Raw genomic sequence first — 26,820 nt, forward strand, 5'->3', positions numbered from 1 at the left:
AAATGGAAATAATAGATCTTCTGATGATATGAAAACAATATCGAATTAAAATTTTGAAAAAAAACTTTTTAGTGAAAAAAACTCTTTCTGGAAGTACAATATTTTACTAAATCATTGAATTTCTATAATTAAAATAATAGAAATACACCAGTCAAGTAACTTAAGAAAATAACAAACAATCAATCAAACCTTCCCAGTATTTGATGTATAATCCTTTAGGAAATGGAGCTTCTTCTCTTCCAGTGATCAACATCAATCTGATGGACTTGGATTTAGAGATGTAATGTTTTGGTTTGAAGGCACTGACACCATCTAAGGTTGGGTCCAACGAAATATCATCCTGATCCCACAAGTACAGCTTTGAATCTTTTCCTATATCCAGATTCTCAAACTAAAAAAAATGTTACAGTACAAGTTGCATAAAGCTTGTTAAAGATGAACTTGACAAATTCAGGACTTTGGAAGGCAATGTCTAGTTAGGTTAATCTGGTTATTAGTATCTACTAGATGTATATACTGTATATATAGATGTAAGAAGATGTGGCATGAGTCCCAATGAGACAACTCTCCATACAATCATATGTATGTATGTATGTATGTGCACTTTGTTTCCCTTACATGATATTATGTCTTGAATGTTGCAGGCTCAACAAAAAAATCAAAATAATTACCTCCAAAGTAATGACATTGAGTGTACTGGCAGTAATTTTCCATTCAAAAACTTTCTCTTGAGGGAAGTTTCCAGCATCATAAAAAGGCGATTTCAAATCCTGCACTGAGGTTGTTGCTGTTAACATTTTCACATCATTAAAAACTTCTGGGACATCTAAAAAAAATGGATTCATGTTTAACAGTACATTATAAGAATATTTTTATTTATATTTCAAGGATAATGAATATGTTAGGGTTGTAGAGAAAAAAAAATTTTGAAATGTGATTATTAGTTTTATTCTGCTAATTATCAAAATTAGTAAATAGGTTAGGGACGACATCAAAAGATCAATGTAAGATAAAAAACTTAATTCAAATAGTTTGGGGGTGGGGGGGTTGAACGGCTGCAAGATTTGGTTATCCGACATTGATTTTTACATATATCCATATGGGTCAATCAATTTTTCCCAAATTAAGTTTAGAGGGGGGTGGGGGGGTCAGTGAAAAAACTATGTGAATTAAGTTTTTTATCCTTCATTGAACTTTTGATGTCGTCCCTTAGGCGGATCCTTAAACCAACAAATTAAAAAAAATCTGGCCTTAGAATTGTGTACGTGTTTCATAGAGTGCAAAAACCATAAAATTTCAAATTTCCCAAGTTGTAAAGGGCATAAATTTAAAAATGTCCATAAATGAGAATTGGATGGATGGAATAACTAACAAAAGGAAGGACAGACAAGGGTAATACTAAATGGTCCCTTTCCCTACAGACAGGAGCAAGAAAACACTCAATTTATCTGGGTTTTACAAGGAAATTACAGAATTTTTTGTCTTGTATCAATAAACTAAAACATTACAATTAATTATGTTAATGGCCTTACAAACCTGTTGTCCAGGAAATTCTGAACCCGCCAGATTGTATCACTGTGTTGTCTGTCACTAGTCTAATATTAAACACATTGTCTGAGGAATAATATACTGGCTGATTATTTACTGCCAGTTTGCCTGTCAACTCAGCCAAAAAAATCTCTCCCTCTCTTCCACCAGTCCTAAATTCTACGACATCAGCATTCTTTTCAGTATTGAATGTATTTACCTGTAAAAGATTGACAATAATTGACACTTATCTTTTACTCATTTTTATTTAAAAAAAGCCTAAATGTGTCCATTAACTCAGCATTTTTAAACCCAAGTACTTTCAATTCACTTAAACATGTGTGTACAGATAACTTTCGAAATAGGTTCTAAATTGTATTAAACTTTCAGAAGTAATATTCCTAAATTTACAGAAATATATTACCTGATGATGGCCCAATACTTTCATAGATATACTGTTAATTATTTGCTTTCTATTTTAGGATAAGATTATGTTTGCACACATCTGTGGTCGCATGGACATGTGAACCAAGTTTCAAGTAGATATGACAACTTCATCAAGTTCATGGGCAACTACCTTGACCAAAAAAAACTTAATCTGATAATTATATAAAAGGACAGACAAATAGACTGACAAGGACCAACCAGAAACCATAATCCACCTACAATGTTGTAGGCAGCCAAAAAAACGGATTCAAGTGTCACATTCAGAAATAACAAGAATGTGTCCAGTACATGGATGCCTCAATCGCACTATCATTTTCTATATTCAGTAAATCATGAAATTGGGGTCAAAGCTCTAATTTAGAATTAAAATTAGAAGATCATATCATAGGGAACATGTATACTAAGTTTCAAGTTGATTGGATTTCAACTTCATCAAAAACTGCCTTGACCAAAAAACTTTAACCATAAGCTGGACAGAAGGTCGACGAACAGTTGAACAGACTGTAAAACATAAAAACATTAAGTGGGGCTAGAAATATTGCTTGCAATTATTTTACCTGGACTTTGATAGTTGATCCAACATTTGTTACAATGGACCAAAAACAAGATCTATGATCCAGATAGTTGTTAGTGTTGACAATTACACCTGAAGGCTTTGTATCTGCTGAGCCATATTCTGCATTAATCACATGATGACATCTACTGGCTGAAAAAAAATCAAAATAGATTACATAATATTAATTGAGTATAAATTAGTCGAAAGAACAAGAATGTGTCCCCAGTACACAGATGCCCCATCTGTACTATCATTTGCTATGTTCACTGGACCATAAAAATGGGGGGAAATCTCTAATTTGGCATTAAAATTAGAAAGATCATATCATAGGGAACACGTGTACTAAGTTTCAAGTTGATTGGACTTCAACTTCATCATAAACTGTTATCACAGAGATATGTCTCGCTTTTTTGTAATTTCAATAATGCAAATGTTGAAATAAAAAAAAGCAACACTTTTAACATGTAAGTTTAGCAAATATTAATTCAAAGTCAATGTACCATGACTGAAGGTTCATGGCTTAACAATCTCCATGGAAATGAGATGTGCCAATGCTAATACAACTGCATACCAAATACCATTGACTTATCATAAGTAGTTCTCTTTAAACAAACCTAAACACAAACTAATACATGTAAACTTAGCAAAATTTCAAAGTCAATAAACCATAACTGAGAAGGGGGGTAAAAACAATTCCATGGTAATGAGATGTGCCAATGTTAATACGACTGCATACCAAGTATCATTGACCTACCACTACTGGTTCCCCATAAACTGACCTAATCACAAACTAATTGATGAAAACTAGGCCAAAGTTTCAAGGTCAATAGACCATGACTGAGAGGGCGGGGCAAAATAATCTCCATGGAAATGAGGTATGCCAATGCTTATACAAATGCTTACCAATTATCATTAACCTACGACTAGTGGTTCCCCATAAACTGACCTAATCACAAACTAATACATTAAAACTAAGCAAAAATTTCAAAGTCAATAGACCATGAATGAGGAGGCGGGGCCAAATAATCTCCATGGAAATGAGATATGCTGATGCTTATACAACTGCATACCAATTATCATTACTTTACCATTAGTGGTTCCCCATAAACTGACCTAATCAGAAACTAATACATTAAAACTAAGCAAAAGTTTCAAAGTCAAGACCATAACTGAGGGGGCGGGGTCAAATAATCTCCATGGTAATGACATGTGCCAATACTTATACAACTGCATACCAAATATCTCTGACTTACCACTAGTGGTTCACCATAAACTAGACCTAATCGCAAACTAATACATTGTTGAAGTCGCTGACGCCGCCGGAAACAGCATACCTATGTCTCGCTTTTTGTCTCGCTGGACATCCAGCGAGACAAAAAAACTACCTCAATCAAAAACTTTAACCTGAAGTGGGATGGACGGATGGACGCAGACCAGAAAACATAATGCCCATAAATGGAGAATAAAAAGGTTTTTTTATAAAGTTTCCCTAGGCCTTCTTACACTCAAGTATGTATGAAGAATTTTTTAAAGACATATTTCATCAGTAGAATAGCTGTTCGTAAATGGCTAAATGCTTCCTTATTTTCATAAATAAATGAAGAATGTGTCCATGGGACACAGATGATTCCCCTGCTAATGGATAAGCGTTATAAAGGGACATACTCGGGAACAGTAAAAGTTATACCATCCAAATTGAAATCCGATCAGTGTTTTTTTGGTAATATGCATTGTGTATAAATTTCATAACATTTGGTTTAGACAAACTTAATTTAGAGAAAGGAAACTATTTTTTGTGAAATATCAAAGCCCAATGATAAAAGTCATAAGGGCCAACAGGATGATATGAGAAGCAGAATCAGCAGCAAAAACACAACTAAAACAAATTGTATATTCACTAAAATTAGAAACTCAAGTCATGAATATTTTTCAAAAATTGTCCTTCCAATCAAATCCAACTGTAGTTCGAAAGTTAAACCAAATAATACAGTCATGACAGTTGAAAGTTGATAGAGTTGAAAAACTTTTTAAATCAAAAGTTTTGCAGTGGATACAAGCACAATTGCATTTTTTAAAACCTAATAATAACGATTCAACATATCGTTGGCGTACTGCTAGAAATTTTTTCCGTTCCTTTTGCCAAAGAAATTTATCATGTTTATCTGAACACACATACTCCATGTACTCAAGAATGGGCATTTCGGCTGGTTGCACATCAATCAAAACAAATTTGAATATATATTACATTTGCAGAGTAAATCTCTTTTTCATTTGAAATTTCATTACTTACATTAGGCCAAAAAAAAATATATGTCTGTTTAAGGTTACATGCTTTAAAAAGAATAGGGTAGGTAGGTCGGTATTTTCATTTTATTTTATTTTTTCATTTTATTTTATGTGACATGATTTTGAGTGAGCGGTTTCGTCTTGTCGTGGTACGAGTTGATCATGTGCAGTTTTTACCCGTAATTTTAATGATTGGATTATTTCCGTTTGTTAATGATTGGAAAAAAAAAAGGCAACACTATCTTCACTTTTAACACGAGTTCAGTTTATTTTTTTACTTTACGACGGAAATAAAATGGCTTAGGGTAGGCGCTCAAAATAGGGTCGGTTGGGTAACTGTAAACAGACATATATTTTTTTATGGCCTGAGGAAAACTCTGACGGGAATTGTTGTATCTGGGTTATGCCTTCAATTCATGAAAACAATTCTCAGTTGAATTTATATGGATGATGCACAGGTTTGTTTAAAATCATAATCTTTTTCAAGTTACACTCTACTAAGTAAAAACTTTATGAAAGCATAAATACAAACCACAATCAGCTTCATCAGACATATCCTGGCAGTCATTGTGGCCATCACAGACAAATTTGGACTGGATTCCTTCTCCACTTCTACAGCGGAAATAATCTAAATATCAAAATAAAACGATTACTTTTATTTTCACTTCCTCCTAAAGTTTCAAAGAACAAAAATAAAACACAGGTTATTCATTGATGTAAAAAGTCATATACAAGAACACAGTTCCAATGTCCCCCATGTTGCACTTATTTTATATTTCCAAGGGGCAATCATCAACCATGATAAAACTGGTCCAAGTTATTGGTGATATTTACTTATAGTATAAGTTTTATCAAATATGACAATGTCAAGTCAATACACTATTATTGACTATGTATATAATTACCTTTAAGAACAGCCTCTGATTTACAAACAAATGGTAGTTTTCGCAAACAATTTCCAAAAGCTCCATATCCATTCTTTTTACTAAAAACACATTTTCCATTCCTTGTATCTGGCTGGTCATCTTCCCATACAACTTCTTCCAATGATACAGTTTCATTTGAGTGACTCCACAATGCCTCATTAGCTGTCAACCAGCTTTCTGTTTGACTGAGACCTACAGTAGTTTTTTCTGATATTGTAAACATGTACAAAGGACAAGGTTCACTTATGGCACAATCATAACAATATGGCCTTAAATATCAACTTTATGATATTAAAAAACATCAAAAAGGTCACAATTTGGTTTCGTAATGGGTCTTTTTCAAAAGCATCAAAGCTAAATAAATCAGTTCTTTTCCTAAAAGTACATAATATTCTCCAGAGTAAGCCCATTTTGGAAATTTTGTCAAAATACGATGATTTTGTGTAATTTTCAGACATAAAAGTTTTACATGGAAAACTTTGGCTGCATCCTACAATCCAAAATCATTAAATGTTTTGTAACCAAAAGATTCCAATTTGTCAGAGTAGTTAATTTTAGATGTATAATCATAAGTCATTTTCTTCAATTTTTATTTGTCATGGCATAACAGTGATGCTCAAACACAGGCATTTGTTTCTATCCAAGCCCATGGGAAGCTTCCAATGGGATAGACACAAGTGCCTCCAAATAATTAAGACATCTTGAAAGGCTATTTAATTATAATTTATAGGCGTCAAAGCAACAAAAATAAAATAGTCTTTAAAGACGTCATTAATGATAATAGGGCTCTTCAAGGTTAATTCGGCCATATTGGATAGGGGGCAGATTTGCATGATGGGGGTAAAGATGGTGTGAAAAATACGGGAAAACATCATTAAAACAGAACAGTTGCTTAGAAACATGCATAGGATTTCCCATACTTTCATACTATTTCCACATCTTTCAAAAAAATCAGCCCCCTATCCAATACGGCCGAACTAACTGTGAAGAGCCCTATTGTTTGGACTTGAACAATTAAGTTCCCATGTCAGTATATGTGTGCACAGGGGATATTTTAGTGGAGATAGACAAAGTTTTAAAGGTCGTTTTCCTTGTCTGAGCCACTGTTCCACAGCTACTTTGGACTGTGACCCACAGGCACTTATTTCCTTCAATGTGGGGTTTACTATCCACACCCGTACGAAAAAAAATTCTAAAATTTTCGTACGGTAGTGGATAGTAAACCCCACATAATGGCACATTGACAGAAACAAGTGCCTGTGCTGTGACCACAGGCATTTGTTTCTATCCACGGGAAGACCCACTATCAACGTATATTTACGTAAATATACGTTGATAGTGGGTCTTCCCATGGATAGAAACAAGTGCCTGCGACTGTGACTTGTGAACTCAAAACCAGTAAAGGCGGGTAACACGAATGACCGAATAACACTGTTATTATCCGAATAACATTTGTAATGACCGAATAACACTTAAAATTTGGATATTAGCACATATTGGTAACTTTTAAACATTGATTATTAGTTAATGATATATTATCGATGTATTTTATAACTTAAAATTGATTAACAGAAAGCAGATAAGTTCATAAATAACTTTTTAAATTTAGTGTGTACATCCAACATGGTGACCACGGAAATCACAAATCAGTTGTAAGATATAAAATACATCGATAATATACATTTATTTAATAATTAATGTTTAAAAGTCACCAATATGTGCTAATATTAAAATTTCAAGTGTTATTCGGTCATTACAAGTGTTATTCGGTCATTACAAGTGTTATTCGGATATCAACTTGTCTTGTCTCCGTATGAACCTCCTTTAAATAGGAGCACCACCATGAGTTATGGCGTATAAAGGAGGACATATGGAGCCTGTATCGGTACAGATTGATGTGAGCATTTGCCTACCCAATTCCCCAGCCAGGCCGTGACGGGTCTTATTACCAGAAAGTTAACCTTCCCCAAACATATAAATACAATGCAATCAAATAAAACATACTAAACTCACACACTCACCTGATTCGCTCAGTCCTCAAAGTATAAAACAAAAAACAAACAAAAAACAGTGTTATTCGGTCATTGGAGGTACCGAGTAAATTAGCTAAGGCATGTAAGGCAGTATCTCAAAAAACTAGTTCAAGAGATCAGAAATTAATGTTGTATAACTTCAGTGGCTTGTTTTCATAGGCATGGACGGTTTTGATAATATCTGTCTACCTGTTTTCAGTTTTAACCATTGTTATATCAGATATGTTGCGTCAACAAATGCACGGACTTTCCGTGAAAACGAAAATTCTCCTCCGCAGCATTCAATCTCCCGCCAAATCCCAATTATAAAATGCTAAAATAGGTATTTCCATATCCGATTCACTATATTTTTGGCACCGGCAAATTAATCTTATTTTGTCGACAAAATAGAAAATTTAACTGTTTCGCCGGCGCCAGATATATGAAATACAATTTTGCCAGTAGAAATGAATATATTTACGTAACAGATATATGCAAATCAAATATTTCAAAAGCAAAAGTTTTGATTTTGTGAGATTGTGAAATGTTTTATCAAATCTATATTCAACAAGGATTTTTTTTAGTAAGAACGTTTTCACTTTGCAAATCCTTGTATTCAAAGAGATTTTTATTTTTTATATTTTTACAATATACAATTAAAACAACTGAGATTGTATTCTTATGTACATAGACTGATTTAATAAGTTTATGTTTAACATATTTTATTTTATACTGCACTCGTTCTATTTGAGCAGTCAAAATGCGTTGACTGTATATTTCTATGCCATATACGGTCACTGACCTGATATCACTTTTCCTCATGATTTTTTAAATGGGAATTGTCGAAATTATATTTAATTATTCATACGACCTCTTCAACCAGTTCTTGTTTCCAATGTAAACAACGATGCGTTTAACGACTCAAACTTGTTTCTTTTGCAATTTTTGGGAAAACTTATTTCACTTTTTAATATTTTTTTGTTTGCAACCTATAAATCATTATGTTTTATGTTTATTGATGATATTTTAGTCTGCAACAAATTCGTTCATCATTGATTGCGGTAATGATGTACATTTCATCGTGTTTTATATTTCTCCGTCTGTGTGATATGAGGCCTTTTTAAAGGGGGATTTTTCCCAATATTTAAATCAAATAAATAACATTAACACAATAAACAACAATTGAAAATATTTTTTTAGATTGCAGTATAAAGACAATAATAGTGCATTGACTTGACATATCAACGATATAAGGATTCGGCCCGAAACGGGGAAAATGCTCGGCACAGCCTCGCATTTCCCCGTTTCTAAGCCTCATCCTTATATCGTTGATATGTCAAGTCAATGCACTATTATTGTCTATGTCTAAATCTGGGACTAGTATACTATAAATTATAAGTATAATAGTCCAAGACGTCTAAATATACAATAGGATTGGATACAAGTTATAACAAGATAATCCTCTCCAAATAAATACAATTTACAAAATGTCAAGATGACAGCAATTATATAACAATTCAGTACAATATGAAAAATGTATACAATAAATATATTATGTTTAAACTGAGACTACTATATAGTTGCCTCAGGTTTAAACAGTAACAGTTGGATACGAGTACACTTTAAGCATGATACAGCAATATTAATCAAACTAGGAATCTTTTTGTATTGCGTGTATATATGTACATTACTGAAAAGAATTGTGTTTTGTTCAACAGTTAATTCGTTTGTTCCAAATAAAATATGTTCTATGGAGATAGCTAAGTGTTCATGCGCGTAGCTACGTTTATGTCAAAACGCCCGGGCGTACACTTGAATTTGGTAAAACAAAATATTTTCATCTAGATATTATTAAAAGAATTGGTTAACAGTACATCAACCTTCTAAGTCTTTCTTCAATTGCTTGTAATTTGGAATAAAAATGACAAAATTGGTGTCATATTTATATATTTGTTATTTTCTGTCAAAGTCTAAATCTACCGTGATTTCTATACTCGCTTTCCTTTTTTAAAGCAATTCCATATGTACTTAGATTCGAAATGTGGTTTGCATTTTTTTTTTAAATTTCAGGCAAGAACCAGGGTTCTATTTACACACTTTAATATTGCACCTGAACAACTCAGAAAATTAATCATTTCATGTTCATTTACGATTCTAAATAAACAATGAATAGATTAAACATAAAAAAAGTAACCATTTTGAATCTAAAGAATGTTGTTATTGATATGAGTTTACAATGACAGGAATGGTATGTCATTCTCGATAACTTTAAAACTTCCGGAGGCTTAGCACCCGCTCATCTACATTGGCCTGGATCCAATAGGGCCTTAAGGGCCTAACCGAGGTTCGGGCGTACACTTGAAAATGACCTAGCTACGCCACTGGTGTTGAATGTTTTCAAAGAGCTGATTTCTAAAATGTATGTAGAGTGGACATTCTAAGAAAAAAATGAATTATATCTTTTAATGGACACCCACATTCATGCACAAGAAGGAGTAATTTCAACTACATATTGTATATGATTTCATGTTTACTATAATACATGCTCGATATCTTTAATATTACTTCTTTAAACAAAATTAATTCTTATTTTCACTTTGACTGATAACTGTTTTTAAACGATTACATGTATCTAAATACACTGTTACTGTAATATAATTCAACTCTAAGGGTTGATTTATTTTTATATGTTGACTTTCGCAGTCACAACAATAGTCGTAATGGAGTACTTTTACAATGACGAACAACGGTAAAAGGCATGAAGTTTTAAAATGTACATTATCTTTATGGCGATAAATAAATCGCCTGTTTTTGACGAATCACGTTGAATTCTTTCTAAAAATAACAGTTAACCAGATGCTCCGCAGGGCGTAGCTTTATACGACCGCAGAGGTTGAACCCTGAACGGTTGGGGCAAGTATGGACACAACATTCAAGCTGGATTCAGCTCTAAATTTGGATTGTGATTAAATAGTTGACACAGCATAGGTTTCTGACACAGAATGAATGTGTTCTAATGAACTTAAAATTTTTGTTTTCTCTTAGAGCAATTCACTATGCTGTTGAATATTAATCCTCTCAAAACAAGAATGTGTCCTCAGTACACGAATGCCCCACTCGCACTATCATTTTCCATGTTCAGTGGACCGTAAAATTGGGGTAAAAACTCTAATTTGGCATTAAAATTAGAAAGATCATATCATAGGGGACATGTGTACTAAGTTTGAAGTCGATTGGACTTAAACTTCATCAAAAACTACCTTGACCAAAAACTTTAACCTGAAGCGGGACAGACGGACGGACGAACGGACGGACGAACGAACGGACAGACGGACGGACGGACGGACGCACAGACCAGAAAACATAATGCCCCTCTACTATCGTAGGTGGGGCATAAAAATGTTTGAAGAAATTTTCTTTTTTATTTATGAAATTTCAAATGAGAAAAATTGAACCCAATTTTTTTAATCACATCCCCCTTTCCCTTATTCCAAAACTAATCTCAATTAAAATTTCTAATGGAGTTTGCAACAATAACTACTCATTTAAATACATCATAAAATATTAAGATGTAAAAAAAACTGCTTGTTATCACTGAATGTTATTTATTATAATTTATCAGTTGGTAGTAAAAAGTGAATATACATTGTATATTGTATATAACAAAGATTTAAGTTGATTCTGGACAAAGAAAGATAACTCCAATTAAAAAAAAATCTTGCTATTGCACAATATTTTGCAATTAGATATTTCTTGCTTACTATTCTGGACAAAGAAAGATAACTCTAATTAAAAAAAAATTTGCTATTTCACAATATTGTGCAATTAGATATTTCTTGCCATTGCGCAATACTGTGCAATTGAAAAGACTTGCTATTGCACAACACTTAATATAATAATTTTAGATCCTGATTTGGACCAACTTGAAAACTGGGCCCATAATAAAAAATCTAAGTACATTTTTGGATTCAGCATATCAAAGAACCCCAAGATTTCAATTTTTGTTGAAATCAGACTAAGTTTAATTTTGGACCCTTTGGACTTTAGTGTAGACCAATTTGAAAACAGGACCAAAAATGAAGAATCTACATACACAGTTAGATTTGGTATATCAAAGAACCCCATTTATTCAATTTTTGATGAAATCAAACAAAGTTTAATTTTGGACCCCGATTTGGACCAACTTGAAAACTGGGCCAATAATCAAGAATCTAAGTACATTTTTAGATTCAGCATATCAAAGAACCTAACTGATTCATTTTTTGTCAAAATCAAACTAAGTTTAATTTTGGACCCTTTGGACCTTAATGTAGACCAATTTGAAAACGGGACCAAAAGTTAAGAATCTACATACACAGTCATGACAGTTAGATTCGACATATCAAAAAACCCCAATTATTCAATTTTGATGAAATCAAACAAAGTTTAATTTTGGACCCTTTGGGCCCCTTATTCTGTTGGGACCAAAACTCCCAAAATCAATACCAACCTTCCTTTTATGGTCATAAACCTTGTGTTTAAATTTCATAGATTTCTATTTACTTATACTAACGTTATGGTGCGAAAACCAAGAAAAATGCTTATTTGGGTCCCTTTTTGGCCCCTAATTCCTAAACTGTTGGGACCTAAACTCCCAAAATCTATACCAACCTTCCTTTTGTAGTCATTAACATTGTGTTTAAATTTCATTGATTTCTATTTACTTAAACTAAAGTTATTGTGCGAAAACCAAGAATAATGCTTATTTGGGCCCTTTTTTGGCCCCTAATTCCTAAACTGTTGAAACCTAAACTCCCAAAATCAATCCCAACCGTTCTTTTGTGGTCATAAACCTTGTGTCAAAATTTCATAGATTTCTATTAACTTAAACTAAAGTTATAGTGCGAAAACCAAGAAAATGCTTATTTGGGCCCTTTTTGGCCCCTAATTCCTAAAATGTTGGGACCAAAACTCCCAAAATCAATACCAACCTTCCTTTTGTGGTCATAAACCTTGTGTTAAAATTTCATAGATTTCCATTCACTTTTACTAAAGTTAGAGTGCGAAAACTAAAAGTATTCGGACGCCGGACGACGACGACGACGCAGACGCCAACGTGATAGCAATATACGACGAAAAAATTTTCAAATTTTGCGGTCGTATAAAAACGGACAATAATTTGATACTACATCATACATGCATTGAAAAATCACAATAAGGATATATTGACGAATCAAAAGAACATTTTAACCAATTTGACGTTATCGGTAGCCGAAAATGACCGTTTGTCTCATGACGGTAAATTGACTGATTCATACCATCAGGCCTCTTGTACATGTACATACACTTTTAATCAGTAAATATTAAAATTAAATCATTTCAAACAACTGGGAAAATAAGAATAATTCACTTTATCGCTATTTTACGAAATTTAACTTTGATCTTACTGACTGATTATTTCCCGTTTCTCAGCACTGTAGAGTGATGAAATTATCGTCATAGTTAAAATAACGATAAACAGATTATCATAGGTAATCTCAACTCGATTGCTTTTCTCTCTTTCGCCGTACCGGCTCAAGCGAGAAATCTATCTCGTTGAGATAAACAACGATAATCAAGCATTTGTAAATCTATACAAATCCTTGCGATAATCTATAAATATTGCGAGCAATGATATTGCTATAATAGAAATATCCACTGGGTTCCCGATTATTTTAATTAGAGCCGGCAAAATAGCCCCTTCTTTGTGGACCGATTGACATGGTGGACCATAGCACTGATGGAATTTTCCACATTAAAAATAAAAAAATATTTTATTTATTTTCTGTCCAAGTTTATGTATTTCTTATTATTTATTTCTTATGTGGAGACAGAATGAGATTCAGATAAGCAATGTTGATTCTGAATCCGATTATCTATAGTGTGTGATCTTATACATATCATGATTTAATTTATTCAAGAATTTGTATGTCTTAACTTCCATAATTGACTAACCTGACCAATAATATTCCCATGATGACCTTGCTAAATGGTCAACTGCTTTTAATTCATCCACATCTAGCACCCAAAACAAATGCTGGCCTTGTCTGTAAAGATAACAAATAACATGGTAAACCTTACAGTTCTTTTGTGATTCATGGCATTATAAGGCTTTTATTTTCATACAATGACAATACGGCCAGGTGACGAGGAAACAAGAGCAAACAAAGGCTTGGAAATTCATCTAGTGTAGAGGATGTTTTTATAGAAAGAGCAGCCTACCTTTGTTGTACACACGAAATTCTCAGACCCAACAGAAGTGTTTTAAAAATATGTTACTACGGTACAGTAAGCCTGGTGTTTTTTCAATAATTCAGAAGGACCTTCCGGCGACTGTTAGTTCGGTATAATAAAATACATACATGTATTTCAGTGGTTGTCGTTTGTTGATGTGGTTAATAAGTGTTTCTGGTTTTTATATAGATAAGACCATTGGTTTTCCTATATGAATGGTTTTACTCTAGTCATTTTGGGGTCATGTATAGCTTGCTGTTCGGTGAGAGCCAAGACCCTGTGTTGAAGGCCCTTCTTTGACCTATAATGGTTTAATTTTTACAAATTATGACTTGGATGGAGAGTTGTCTCATTGACACTCATACCTCACCTTCTTATATCTTTTTAATTGTCCGGCCCCAGTTTGTCTGGCAAAACAGCCGATGGACGTCAGATCAATCTCGGACTATGTGTCAAATGGTCCCCCGCTGCATATAGCTTATTTTATTATTGTTTAAGGGCCCGCTCCGAGTGCATGATTTTGTGAGTTGAAGACCTATTGGTGGCCTCGTATTGTTTTCTGCTCGTATGTCACGAGTTGTTACAAAAAAAAAGAAGATGTGGTATGATTGCCAATGAGACAACTGTCCATCCAAGTCATAATTTGTAAAAAAAAAAGAGACCAAATGACACAGACATTAACAAGTATATGTCACCGTACGGCCTTCAACAATGAGCAAAGCCCATACCGCATAGTCAGCTATAAAAGGCCCCGATAAGACAATGTAAAACAATTCAAACGAGAAAACTAACGGCCTTATTAATATAAAAAAAAATGAAAGAAATACAAATATGTAACACATAAACAAACGACAATCACTGAATTACAGGCTCCTGACTTGGGACAGGCACTTTGAAACATTTCCCGATTTCCATGCTCTATTCTATAGTAGTCCCTCTATTCGAGGATAGTGGATAACTAACAAAAGATACAGGAGAGAAATTCATGTATAATAAAATGTATACATTCGAATTCTTTTTTTCGCAATTCAAAGGCATCCGATAATTTTGACATTTTTAAGATGACCTGACAGTATATATATGTACACATAACAATCACAGATACTTTGGTACGTACAGGACTCCCCCTCGTGCATACTAGTATTATTTTTTTTTTCTATTTTTACACAATATGCTTAATACTACTATGCTTTTATTACCTTCTAAATGGTGAATTTAACTATCCATTAATTTTTAAAGTTAACGTGTAAAATATTTGACTTCTCCAGCAGTGCAAAGATAATTATAACTGACAGATAATGGATTTATACTGTGACATCTGAAACCAACAGCACCCTCTTATTGATAGATATAATTACCTCATGAAGATAAGAATAAAATGTTAATTTTGCCATGGGTGTTAGACTGAAAGGCGGAGACAAGCCGAAGAAGTATCAATTAAAACATGTTGTGAATATGTGAAATTGAATATTCAGTGCAAACAATTTGGTGGGAGATCTATACCCAAGTACCAACGATTAAAACTACACTATACAATAGAGAAAGATTGCAACTGCTCTAGAAACTAGGAGCGGATCCAGCCATATACAAGAGGGGAAGGTTTCCAACCAAGGATAAAGGGGGGTGGTTCTAACTAAATGTTCTCATTCAAATGCATTGATCGTCCAATAGAAGGGGGTTCCAACACACAGCGAACCCCCCTTATTGAATCCGCCACTCGGGACACGTAATTGTAGACTTACCTTTTGCACGTTCTTTTGGCATCACTCCATGTCATTGGTACACTCACTGCAGCATAACAGTTTCCTCCGTTAAAATATTGACCTGGTTAATCAAAACAGAGTTCGAATTTGAATAACCAATTTAATTAGCAAATGATCAGAAATAAATCTTGAATCAGAGAATATGTGAAGAATAATTGGTTAAAAGATTCTATATATACAATCTGACCTGAGATGCAAAGTTATAATTAAGACACGTTATGTACTCATTGAAATATTAACCATCTGACGTAAATACTTGAATAATGCGACTTCTCCTAATCATGTGAATAATATAATCGGAATAACTAGATAAATCAAGAGAACAGCTTTAGTTGTTCGTGCTTTTAATACCATGTGAGTAGATAGTTATAAGAAGACGTAGAAGGAGTGCCATCCATCCAAGTAACAATTTGTAAAAGTAAAGTGAACCATTACAGGTCAAAGTACGGTCTTCAACACGGAGCCTTGGCTCACACTGCATGTATAATTAATTTTAATTAATAATTACCTGCCGGGCAGCTAAATTCGATGTCCCCAAGACTACCACTATGCGAATGAGAAGAAGACGGCTTGAGAATCTAAAAAATAAATAAAAATGGTTTGATAAAAAAGTTTTCAATTCCCAATAACACTACATGTATTACAGAAAACGACAGTAAAGGTTGATTCGCAGTAATAAGTTAAGCATTCAATTACTATGAAGTAAGTCCAAATGTGGCAGACACGTTTCCAATCATTTTGAGAAAAGGTGTTCAAACCACCAGGACACCATAAAAATTTCAAAAAAATAAACTGAGAAATCAAAAGATCTAAAGGCAGCCAATAATTATTCAAAAAGAAACAAAACACAAAAACATTTAATTTAAGGTATCATACCTATAAAGTACACAACCTTTGAAGGGTATAATCAGTTAGTGTCAGAGGCGGATTTAGGGGGGGCAGGGGGTCATTGAAGCGTGACTGGAGCGGGGCCCCCTCTTATGTCAGTCAGTGGGCCCCCACTTATGAGAATTTCTGGATCCGCCACTGAGTGTACAAAAAAGAATTTTCAATTCCTTAAATTTCCTATGTCATTTCTGTTTTCCATCTTCTAGTCAGCTGAATATATATGGCAGCTTTAAATATTTTTTGAAGTCCATATTTATGCAGCTAATTCGTTTTTTAGGTATCTTTACTTGAAACAGCAGTTTTTGGGTTTAGAGAAAATAAAATTGGCGCTTATTCAATTACACTTCTTTATGTGATCATGTTGGATCTGAATAAAGTAGCCTTTCCAGAAAATTCTATGTAAAATAGCAATAGGGTGCGACTTTATCCTTTGACAATTCAAAATATATTCAACATAAGTTGGACGAATGCGAGTAAAATAAAATGTATATGTATAAGATGCAGAACCGTACGTAGTTCTTATGGTTATGTGATATTATGGACCACGGATAGGTCTGCAAAAAACAACCTCATACCAAACTATAAACTTCCTAATTAAAACTCAATGTCTCAAACCAATTAATCGGACAAAAAACGATTTGGATAAACAAAATAGCTGGGATAATTCAAAAGATTTAGTTATATACTTTAAGTACATGTATACGCTGTACAACGAATAGAATCTATTTGTTTATGAACAAATATTGACTGTTTCATAAGATATCATATTACACACTTATTTGATATTGAAATATGATCACCTTGAATTTGTTTAAAATTAAAATGCTTTACGGATATCAGTAATTAGTTTTATCTCGGTTTTTTTCTTTCCACGAAAAAAATCTTATTCATGTTTCATAATCGTGACTGACGTTCGACCAGGAAGATCAAACTCAAACTTTAATAGTAAAACAAGAATCGTGACTGACGTTCGACCAGGAAGATCAAACTCAAACTTTAATAGTAAAACAAGAATGTGTCCCAAGTACATGGATGCCTCATCTGCACTATTATTTTCTAAGTTCAGTGGACCGTGAAAATGGGATAAAATCTTTAATTTGGCATTAAAATTAAAAAGATCATGTCATAGGGAACATGTTTACTAAGTTTCAAGTTGATTGGACTTCAACTTCATCAAAAACTACCTCGACCAAAAACTTTAACCAGACGGACGAACGGACGGACGAACGAACGAACAAACGAACGAACGAACGGTACAACGGACGGACGACGCACAGGCCATAAATGGGGCATAATTAATGATTTCATGGTTTAGTTAACAGGCTTGGTAATCAGGTCTAGTCAGGGGCGGATGCAGGAATTTTCGAAAGGGGGGAGTGCTAACCCAGGGCAAAGGGGGGGGGGGTGCAGGGGGGTGCAAAACATATGTCCCGATACAAATGCATTGATCGGCAAAAATAAAGGGGGGGGTGCGCACCCCCGGAACCCCCAACCCCCCCTGGATCCGCCACTGCTAGTATTTTATATACAGTAACTGATCGTTACACGGTAAATATAATAAGATGCAACATACTATAAAAGTAGGGGAAACTAGTATCTTTGTTTTTATATAACTGCATTACTATCTATTATCTTTACCTTTGGCTATAATTATAAAGTATCCTTAAAAATGCAGACCAGAAACACATCTCACTCACTTGCTTAACAACATAATCAATCTCAATGCAAACTCGTGCAGATTATAAACTCGTGTGATTCAGAAGGATATCTAGGTTTTACTCCCTACTTGACAAATATACCAAAAAATAGTAATTAAAAATGAGCAATAATAGAAATTGTATGACTCGGAAAAATGTCCTAATAATTTAAAGAATAAAAAGTGAAAAATTAGATCTATAACCTCAATTATTATAATAACGAATTTCTCCTTTCATTGGATTTAAAAACAAATATCACACTTCAGAAAACAAAATTGAAACTAAAATTTGGCTTTATTTAATAGCATGATATAAGAGGAGACTAGATATGTTGTGTCATGCTGACATGCTGATATGTTGAGAAATAACTGTATATCAAAGGAGAAACATGTTAAACCTAAGTTATGGGAGGTTTACACTACAGAACCAACAAAACATTGCAGCAAGATTAATACGGATCTGCTTAAAACCTTTAGAATCTTTTGGTCCTCAATGCTATTCAACTTCGTTTTCTTAATAAGGCCATGCCTGCACCAAGTCAGGATTATGTGTTTTCCATTCGGTTTGATGTGTTTGAGCTTTTGATTTTGCCATTATTAGGGACCTTTCCGATTAGAATTTTCCTTGTGTTCGGTATTTTTGTTAGTTTACTTTTTTCGTATATTATGTTTTTCTTTTAAACTAATAGATTAGTGCGTCACTGTAAGTCTTTTGTAGACGAAACGAGAATCTGACGAATACGTCATTATTATGATTAATTATGTTTTATTCATACAGTTGATATTGTATGTAGAGATCCTTGTTGAAAATTGGTTTAATCCAAATGAGTTACTCTCTTTAAATAAATATATTATTATTATTATTATTACTGTACGGTACTATTTCAATAATCGCAGATAATAAAAAATGTTCTTAAACGTGCATATTATATGTAAACTATTCAAATATTTACAAGATCTTCGCAAAAACCTATACCATGCATATAAATACTTGGTTAAACATAATGGACAACACACCAACAATGTTGATAATTGAAGTATAGCTTTGGCGGAACCAGGGGGTGTTCCGGGGGATGGATCATCCACTAAGTTCTTAAACTCTGTATCTCTGTTCTCTCTCTCACACAGACTAACACTGATAGAGAATCTAATGTTAGAATGGAAAGTCAAGGATCAGCCACCTAAGTTCTAAAACCCTGTATCTCTGTTCTATCTCACACAGACTAACACTGAGAATCTAATGTTAGAATGGAAAGTCGAGGAGCACCCACCAAAGACCTGCAACTTCGTACCTCGGTTCTCTCTCAAACAAACTAGTAAGAATGTGAATCTAGTATTACCCTATTGTAATACCATGTCATTTAAACATTTAGGGTTTAACCAGTCATTTTTAATTCACGTGTTTTAAAAAGGATCATTCTTAAAATAGCGTAACTATACACGTAAGATTTTGTATAGGGTAAATATCAGTTTACTTCACTTTAATACATTTTTCAAACCAGAATTCATCCATCATGACATGAAGTTAGCTTGACATGAACTTCCTTATTGAACGCTGACCTTAAAACATTTTTTTCCATTCTACAAGTTGCTGTGATTTAAACCTTTAATAATCCACTGTCACGATCTCTAAATTTTGTATGAACAGTCAACACGATGAGTTTTAGTTTTAGTTTAAAACATATTTTATTTGCTCAAATAAAAAAAAAAACTCAGACACAAGTAAAACAAACGTAGATCTCTAAATGGTGTATGAACATTCTACACGATGTGTTTTAGTTTAAAACATTTTTTTACATTCTACATGTTGCTGTGATATGAACCTTTAATAATCCACTGTCACGATCTCTAAATGGTGTATGAACAGTCAACACAATGAGTTTTAGTTTTAGTTTAAAACTTATTTTATTTGCCCAAAGAAAAAAAGGATCAGACACAAGTAAAACATACGCATAAAGTCTTCTCCTCAATACAATATATATATAACAATAAAATTTGAATGTGAGCATGCATTATATTATATAAACAACATAAATATTTACTAAACTATAAGAAACGAAGAAAGAACGACAGAGATTAGGATGATGATGATGTGCGTTTTACCCATGTTGATTTTATACTACGAGGAACTGTTTTGTTCTCTTTATAATATTGAACACGATGAGTTTAAATGTGAAAGGGGCACTAGCTGTCAAATTCATGTTCACCGATTTGACTCAAATTCTTATATTTGATTTATAACAATTTAAAGTATTTATGCATATTATAAAAGGTTAAAAATAAACAATTTACAGGACATGGACTCGAGACTTTGTGGGATCGTTTTGTGTGCATTTTAGTCTAGACGACATCTATAATTAACTGTCTAGTTGACCCCGAAGACATCTGATTGCCAAGTATAAGCTATACAGACATACATGAAGATATAAATAGATAGCAGACTCGTACATTTATATTTTTATAGGTCTGTTTTATTTCATATTATAGATTAAAAATATATGTTCATCATCATTTTCACCTGTATAGTAATGATTTTTTTGTGGATCGAATCAATCAATCAAATTATTTACATTAATTTGGTTCACCTTCCAGTTGACATTCTTTTCCTTTAAATAACTGAACTCGCACAATGCATGAGGTATCCACCCATCTCTAGTCAATGGTTAAATTGTAGTTCACATGAATACGGATTCAGTGAAGTCAAATTACGGACTTGCAAGTTAATAATTCATCATTTTTTGTTCTAAAGTTCATAAGATTAGCAATTATAATTTACTGAATGCGGAGGAATAAGTTATTGCATTGCAAATGTTAAGAATGACATCTTGGTTAATTTCTCAATTAGGACTGTCAGAACCATAGTCAAAATATTTAAATATTAACGCACGCAGTGACATTTCTTAAACATGAAACGCGACTTCTATTTATTTAAGGAAATCAATGAGATCTCAAGGGAATTCCAACTTTTGTAGATCATGTATAAACAGATTTTAAAGCTAAGTTTATGAATGAGGTGAGAAATAACATTTCAAGTTGATTTTAACGATATCCATGCAATACTTCAAGAAATGACCTTGTTTCTTGTATTGCGATTCAAAATCTGTATTATTTATCTTGATCATGTTGATGTCAATCGGTTGTTTTCCATTAAAATTATTTTCTTTTAAAATAGAGGTAAATCTTGTTTAAGAATTGAACTTTACATAAAAAGGAAGATCATATTTCTTCTAGAACGTATCGGATTACCTTGATTTAAAGATGAATTTAGAAACTTTATTTTTTTTAGGTATTTCATTACAATCTGCTATTATGTTTAATGTAACAAATTTAAGATCATTTAAAGATAAAAACTTTATAAATCATAGTTAACGATTTCGATTAAAGTAAAAAAAAAAAATATGAAAAAGAAAAGTAAGTTGTTATTGTCTGCATGTTTCTGATCACCCATGTACAAATCGCAGTTATAGTATTATCATTGTTATACATTTTCTTGGTGAAATAAAGAAATTTTTTGTGTGTTTCTCAGTTTATTTTATGTGTAGTGTAATTGACATTTGTTTTGGGTTTCTGTCTCGCCAGAGTATACCGCACATGTTCCAAAGTTAACCTCGTTTTTAAAAGATTTGTGTTTACTCATAATCAAATGGGTATAGTTTTGCATTTAAAGTCCGTCATAAAACTTAAAGTAATTACAAAATGCAAATTAGTATTAAACTGAAACGCAAGCAATCTTATATTTTATTGTTGACACTAAACGCCGGACTGTAGTTTAAATCATAAGGTAAAATTACTTGTAAACCAAAAATGGAATAGTGTTACAACTGAAATCAAACCAATTAAGACATGTACATCATCAAAATATCGAATCCAGGAGATTGAAATAGGGACCACGTTTTTAATATTTAAAAAATATGAAAAAATCATTGTAATTGAATAAGTAATAAATAAAAGCAAAAAAAATGATAACAAACAATGACCCCTCATCACCTCAAAAAAAATCAAGGACCCTCCCCAAAAAAAAAATAAAAAATAAAAACCCAAACCCAAACCCAAACCCATGCATACACAAACAGCAACAATACACAAACAAATCAAATAAATGATATAAAACAAATTCGATAATTTCGCAACTAGGTAAAACTTCAAATTATGTGTACAAAGTATTTTGTATTGGAAGTGTGTTATCTTGATCATTTGTTTTGCGTGTTTATTCGATGAATCTGCATTGCTCTGATTCTGTATTCCCATTGTTCTTTGTCAGACAACTAATGTGCAACTGTTATACATGTGGACTGGTTGCATATTTGATTATTTTGGTCTATCTGCTAGTGGTTTGCTTTTTTTTTGTATTTGCTCAAATTGTCAGATGACTACCAAAATAATATTTCTAGCTAGTCTATGTAATTACATTCAAATGCATTTCTATCTTGGATTATATGAAAGAGACTGATATAGTGGAAATCATTTGCTATGGACTTTCCTAATAAAGCAAGACATTAATACGTCCAATTCAATCTGTGGTATCAAGGATTTGTCATTTCTTACTATACAAATCCTTAGTGGTATGATTCCCAATGCGACAACTCCTCACAAAAGACGAAATGACACAGAAATGAACAACTATAGTCCATCGTATTTTACAATCTAGTGCTACAATAATACCCAAAATAAATCACAAAAAGTAATTGTAATTTACCAACCAACCCCTTGTAAAAATTCTGACTACATTCAGTGGCAAAAACATCCATTAGGTGGAGAAGGACCATTTAACTTCAAGAGGCCTGAGTTTGGCCTTTTCGTCAAAATAAATTCTTATCCCCAATTTGCATTGATGAAACAAATATTTTGGTCGAGCAGATGACATAAAAAATATTCTGAATCCAGATTTTCCTTATATCTTATTGTGTTAAATTTTGAAAAAATGGACTGATCGCGACGAAAAACTAATAAAAAAAGAAGGATGTACAGAAAAAAGAAATTATTTTATTAAAACACATTTAGTTGTTTTTATCTTTTTCTCGAGAATTGCTACATATTCTCAAAGATAAAGAAAAGTTTCCTTAAAATTTAATGTATACAGAAATAAAGAATCACCACCCATACCCTAATCAATAGGCAGTAAAAATACCCTTTTTCAATCATTGAGCAGCATGAAAGAGCGACAAAGTTACCGTGTGATATATGTAATGTGTTATTAAAGTAAATCAAGTCATGTTTAAGATGCAATACCATACATTATTCAATCTGAGATGTATAATTATTTGCTCCATTAATCATAAAGGATATGATTATACTAATGGGTTTTAAAAGAAGTAATCCTCAACAGGTGAATTCAAATAAGTTGTAACAATTCATTTGGTCCATCATTACTGTACTTTCATTATATTTTTTAGACTGCAGACCCCCTCCATCCCCCCCAAAAAAGGGGGGAATGTAGACGTGATTTGCGAGAAGAACTGAATCCTACTTTTCCTATGATTAACGACTTCGCTAAAAAAAAAATACGCAGTCAGTTAGAATTCTTTAAAGAAGTATGGTTACTTATAATGGATTCAGGAAATTAAACATAAAATAATGTTGCAATATTAATCTGGTGTTTAAAGGACGACATCAAAAGTGCAATGTCGGATAAAAAACTTAATTCACATATTTTTTTCACTGACTCCCCCACCCCCCTCTTAACTTAATTTGGGAAAAATTGATTTACCAATAGGGATATATGTAAAAATCGATTGTAGATATACAAAACTTGCAGAATTTTAACCTCCCCCCCCCCCCCCCACCCCCAAACTATTTGATTTAAGTTTTTTATCCTACATCGATCTTTTGATGTCGTCCCTAAAGATAATGCGAATCTCACGTAAATCTATACTCTTAGCAACATGAACACTTCTTTTTCATAGAAATAAAACTGTAAAATTTAATTTGGCAGATACAAAAATAACCCAAACCGGCGAATGTGCCCTTGATAAATTTCAACTAATTTGGATGTCAATTAAAGACTTGCATATCTTAAGTACAAACGAACGAGGAATTTACGTATAAAGAAATATTAAATGATCTTATCTCAAAAAAATATTAATTTTAATTCATAACATTCATTTTGCTAAAACATACACTATTAAAAATCAGTGAAACATGACGTACTTCCGTGTTCAAGATGTAATTATGTTTCAAATGAAATTTGAGATCAACGTAAACTAGACATCAAACCTACGAAATAAATAACCAAAAGAAAACTAAAGATTCGAACTGACAGTTGTCTTATACAATATACAAAGGTGTAAAATGTTACGAATGGAAAAAGTTGTAAATTAATTTAACCGAAACTATCAAAGATCTTCCATAAGCATAACATTTTTCAAATTATAAAAGCATTTAAATTTTACATGACAAGCGATAATGCTTCTACTGAGTATAGTAACAACAGCTGAATTGGTTTAACCAATTTTACGAGATATCAGCCCTCTAACATATGTAACAATATAACCAAGTTGTAAGAAAAGCAACAAACAGCATTGTTTTCTGAATCAATTGACCTAAATAATGTTCTTAAAAAGAGAATAGAAATTAAAGGATGTCAGCGATGAAGTTTAAGACCCATTACCGGTATATATTAACTACTACGGTGTTTTCCTCTTGAAAATCAATAAGCATATACGTATAAAGAAGTAACGATCATTGATACTTCAACACTGATCAATAATGACTACATGAATATAATGGACAACTATGTTATCAAACAATCGTTCTATAAATGGAACAGTAGAATCTCGACCAGCCCATAGTCTGAAAGGCATATTAAGGCGGTGGACGGTGGCTAGGAGGTCTTTTGATCCCATTACTGCCAAAGCATTGGTTGAAAGTACAAACAATTCCAATATCATTACTGAGTACCTGTGTCGCAGCATGCAGTGGTTGAGGTACATGTATACTGGAGCCTAACTGATTATTCCCTTTCGTTATAGAATTAAAGGAAACATTCGTACAGGCGAACCGATCCAAGTGGTTACTATAGACATGCTCTCACCAAAAGAAAACGAAAATAACCTGAATATCAAGAGCTTCTACATGATAGTACCCAGGGTACGAGTCCTGGACCTGAGTGGGTTCTAAGTCTTAATAATTCTTATGCATGTATATAGGAGAGTGTAAAAAGTCTATGAGTTTCTGTAGTTGCAAAGTGAAACTTAATAAATAAATAATTGCCATACAATAGAATAAACTGTAAACCATTAAAGAACGGGCATGTTTATCTCTTTTCGCAACCTTAAAATTCAGGTAGGCGGTAAACTATTTCCGGGTTATGCAATAAAGGCGTTGTCCTTCTTTTTATTGCAACAAACGTACACATGTGGTCATCAAAAAAGAAATAAAAACACACTAGAAAATGCAAAAAATGCTTACCTGTAAACTAATGAATCCGAAAATTAATGAAATTTTTAATTCCATTTTGGTACATGGAAATTAATTAGTACATTAAAACTTGAATTAACTAGTCAATTCCTTGCATGAATGTGCATATGTGGTTTAAATGACAAACGGGTATAGTTGAAAATAGAATATTGTATCTGAAATCTGATAAGGGGTTTGTTATGGTCTTGTGCTCCAGTGCTATTGGGCGGGAAGTCCGATTGTTATTCCATACAAAAGACAATAGTCGTGAAATTTAAATATTATTAAAAGTTGTAACTGAATGCATGACTAGCTCCCAATATATAAACTAATCGAGTTAAAAATATATCTGTATTACACAAATTTGTGAAGCGGGTACACACAATGTGCAATCATATTTCCATATGTTCGACCGCAATCACTTAAAAACGTAGACTAATTTTGATGAAATTGACTTTTCAAAGGCAAAATACTTCATATTCTTGTTTTTATTGGAAATATAAGTCAAAATCGAAGTTAGATCAATATCCTCAATGACATAAACAAAATATCAATAGTGAACAGCTTTGCTTTGATATGATCGCCCCTACAGGATTTTGCAACTTAATTTCTTTCCTGATTAAGATTAAAACAAGCAAAGGACCCTTGTTTCCCTAAAATTAATCGAGTAAAAGACAATTTTTTCAATATACTTAATATGCTTTTATATAAGGAATTGAACAAATTCGTGCTTTATTTCAGCTTTATTCGGGAAAAGTCACACACACTTACTATGAAAGCTCAAGTGGTCCTAGAAAAGTAATTTACGCAACGTTATACATGTATATCAGTATACAACTATAATTATATATATAACCGGACAACAAACAGCTGCGCGGGAGGGCAATATATGTCTGTCGTCTGTATATTGAAATTGTTGAAAGAATGAAGTCGAGTATTACAGAAGGCGTTCAATTTGAAGCAGTTGAATTTTGACGGTTGAAATCACCCTAGGCCTATTTATGAAAAAATAAAACAGATTCAATCGAGATTTTGCACAGCACGTAAAACATAAACTTAAATCTTAAAGTTA

General features: G+C 32.9%; 1 protein-coding gene across 1 annotated transcript in view; it reads right to left on the minus strand.

Annotated features, from left to right (window-relative positions):
- Positions 1-26,102, minus strand: part of LOC143046550 (uncharacterized) — a 237,860-nt gene extending 211,758 nt beyond the window's left edge. Inside the window, exons 1-10 of the mRNA XM_076219708.1 lie at positions 25,761-26,102; positions 16,278-16,347; positions 15,749-15,830; positions 13,728-13,819; positions 5,722-5,934; positions 5,349-5,444; positions 2,532-2,680; positions 1,537-1,747; positions 672-826; positions 190-391 (exon numbers count right to left, since the gene is read on the minus strand). Coding sequence (XP_076075823.1) covers positions 190-391; positions 672-826; positions 1,537-1,747; positions 2,532-2,680; positions 5,349-5,444; positions 5,722-5,934; positions 13,728-13,819; positions 15,749-15,830; positions 16,278-16,347; positions 25,761-25,805 — 1,315 coding nt within the window. The 5' untranslated portion in view covers positions 25,806-26,102. The remainder of the gene's footprint in view (positions 1-189; positions 392-671; positions 827-1,536; positions 1,748-2,531; positions 2,681-5,348; positions 5,445-5,721; positions 5,935-13,727; positions 13,820-15,748; positions 15,831-16,277; positions 16,348-25,760) is intronic.
- Positions 26,103-26,820: the final 718 nt, after the last annotated feature.

This window comes from Mytilus galloprovincialis, chromosome 9 (assembly GCF_965363235.1).
Source record: "Mytilus galloprovincialis chromosome 9, xbMytGall1.hap1.1, whole genome shotgun sequence".
Taxonomy (NCBI): Eukaryota; Metazoa; Mollusca; class Bivalvia; order Mytilida; family Mytilidae; genus Mytilus; species Mytilus galloprovincialis.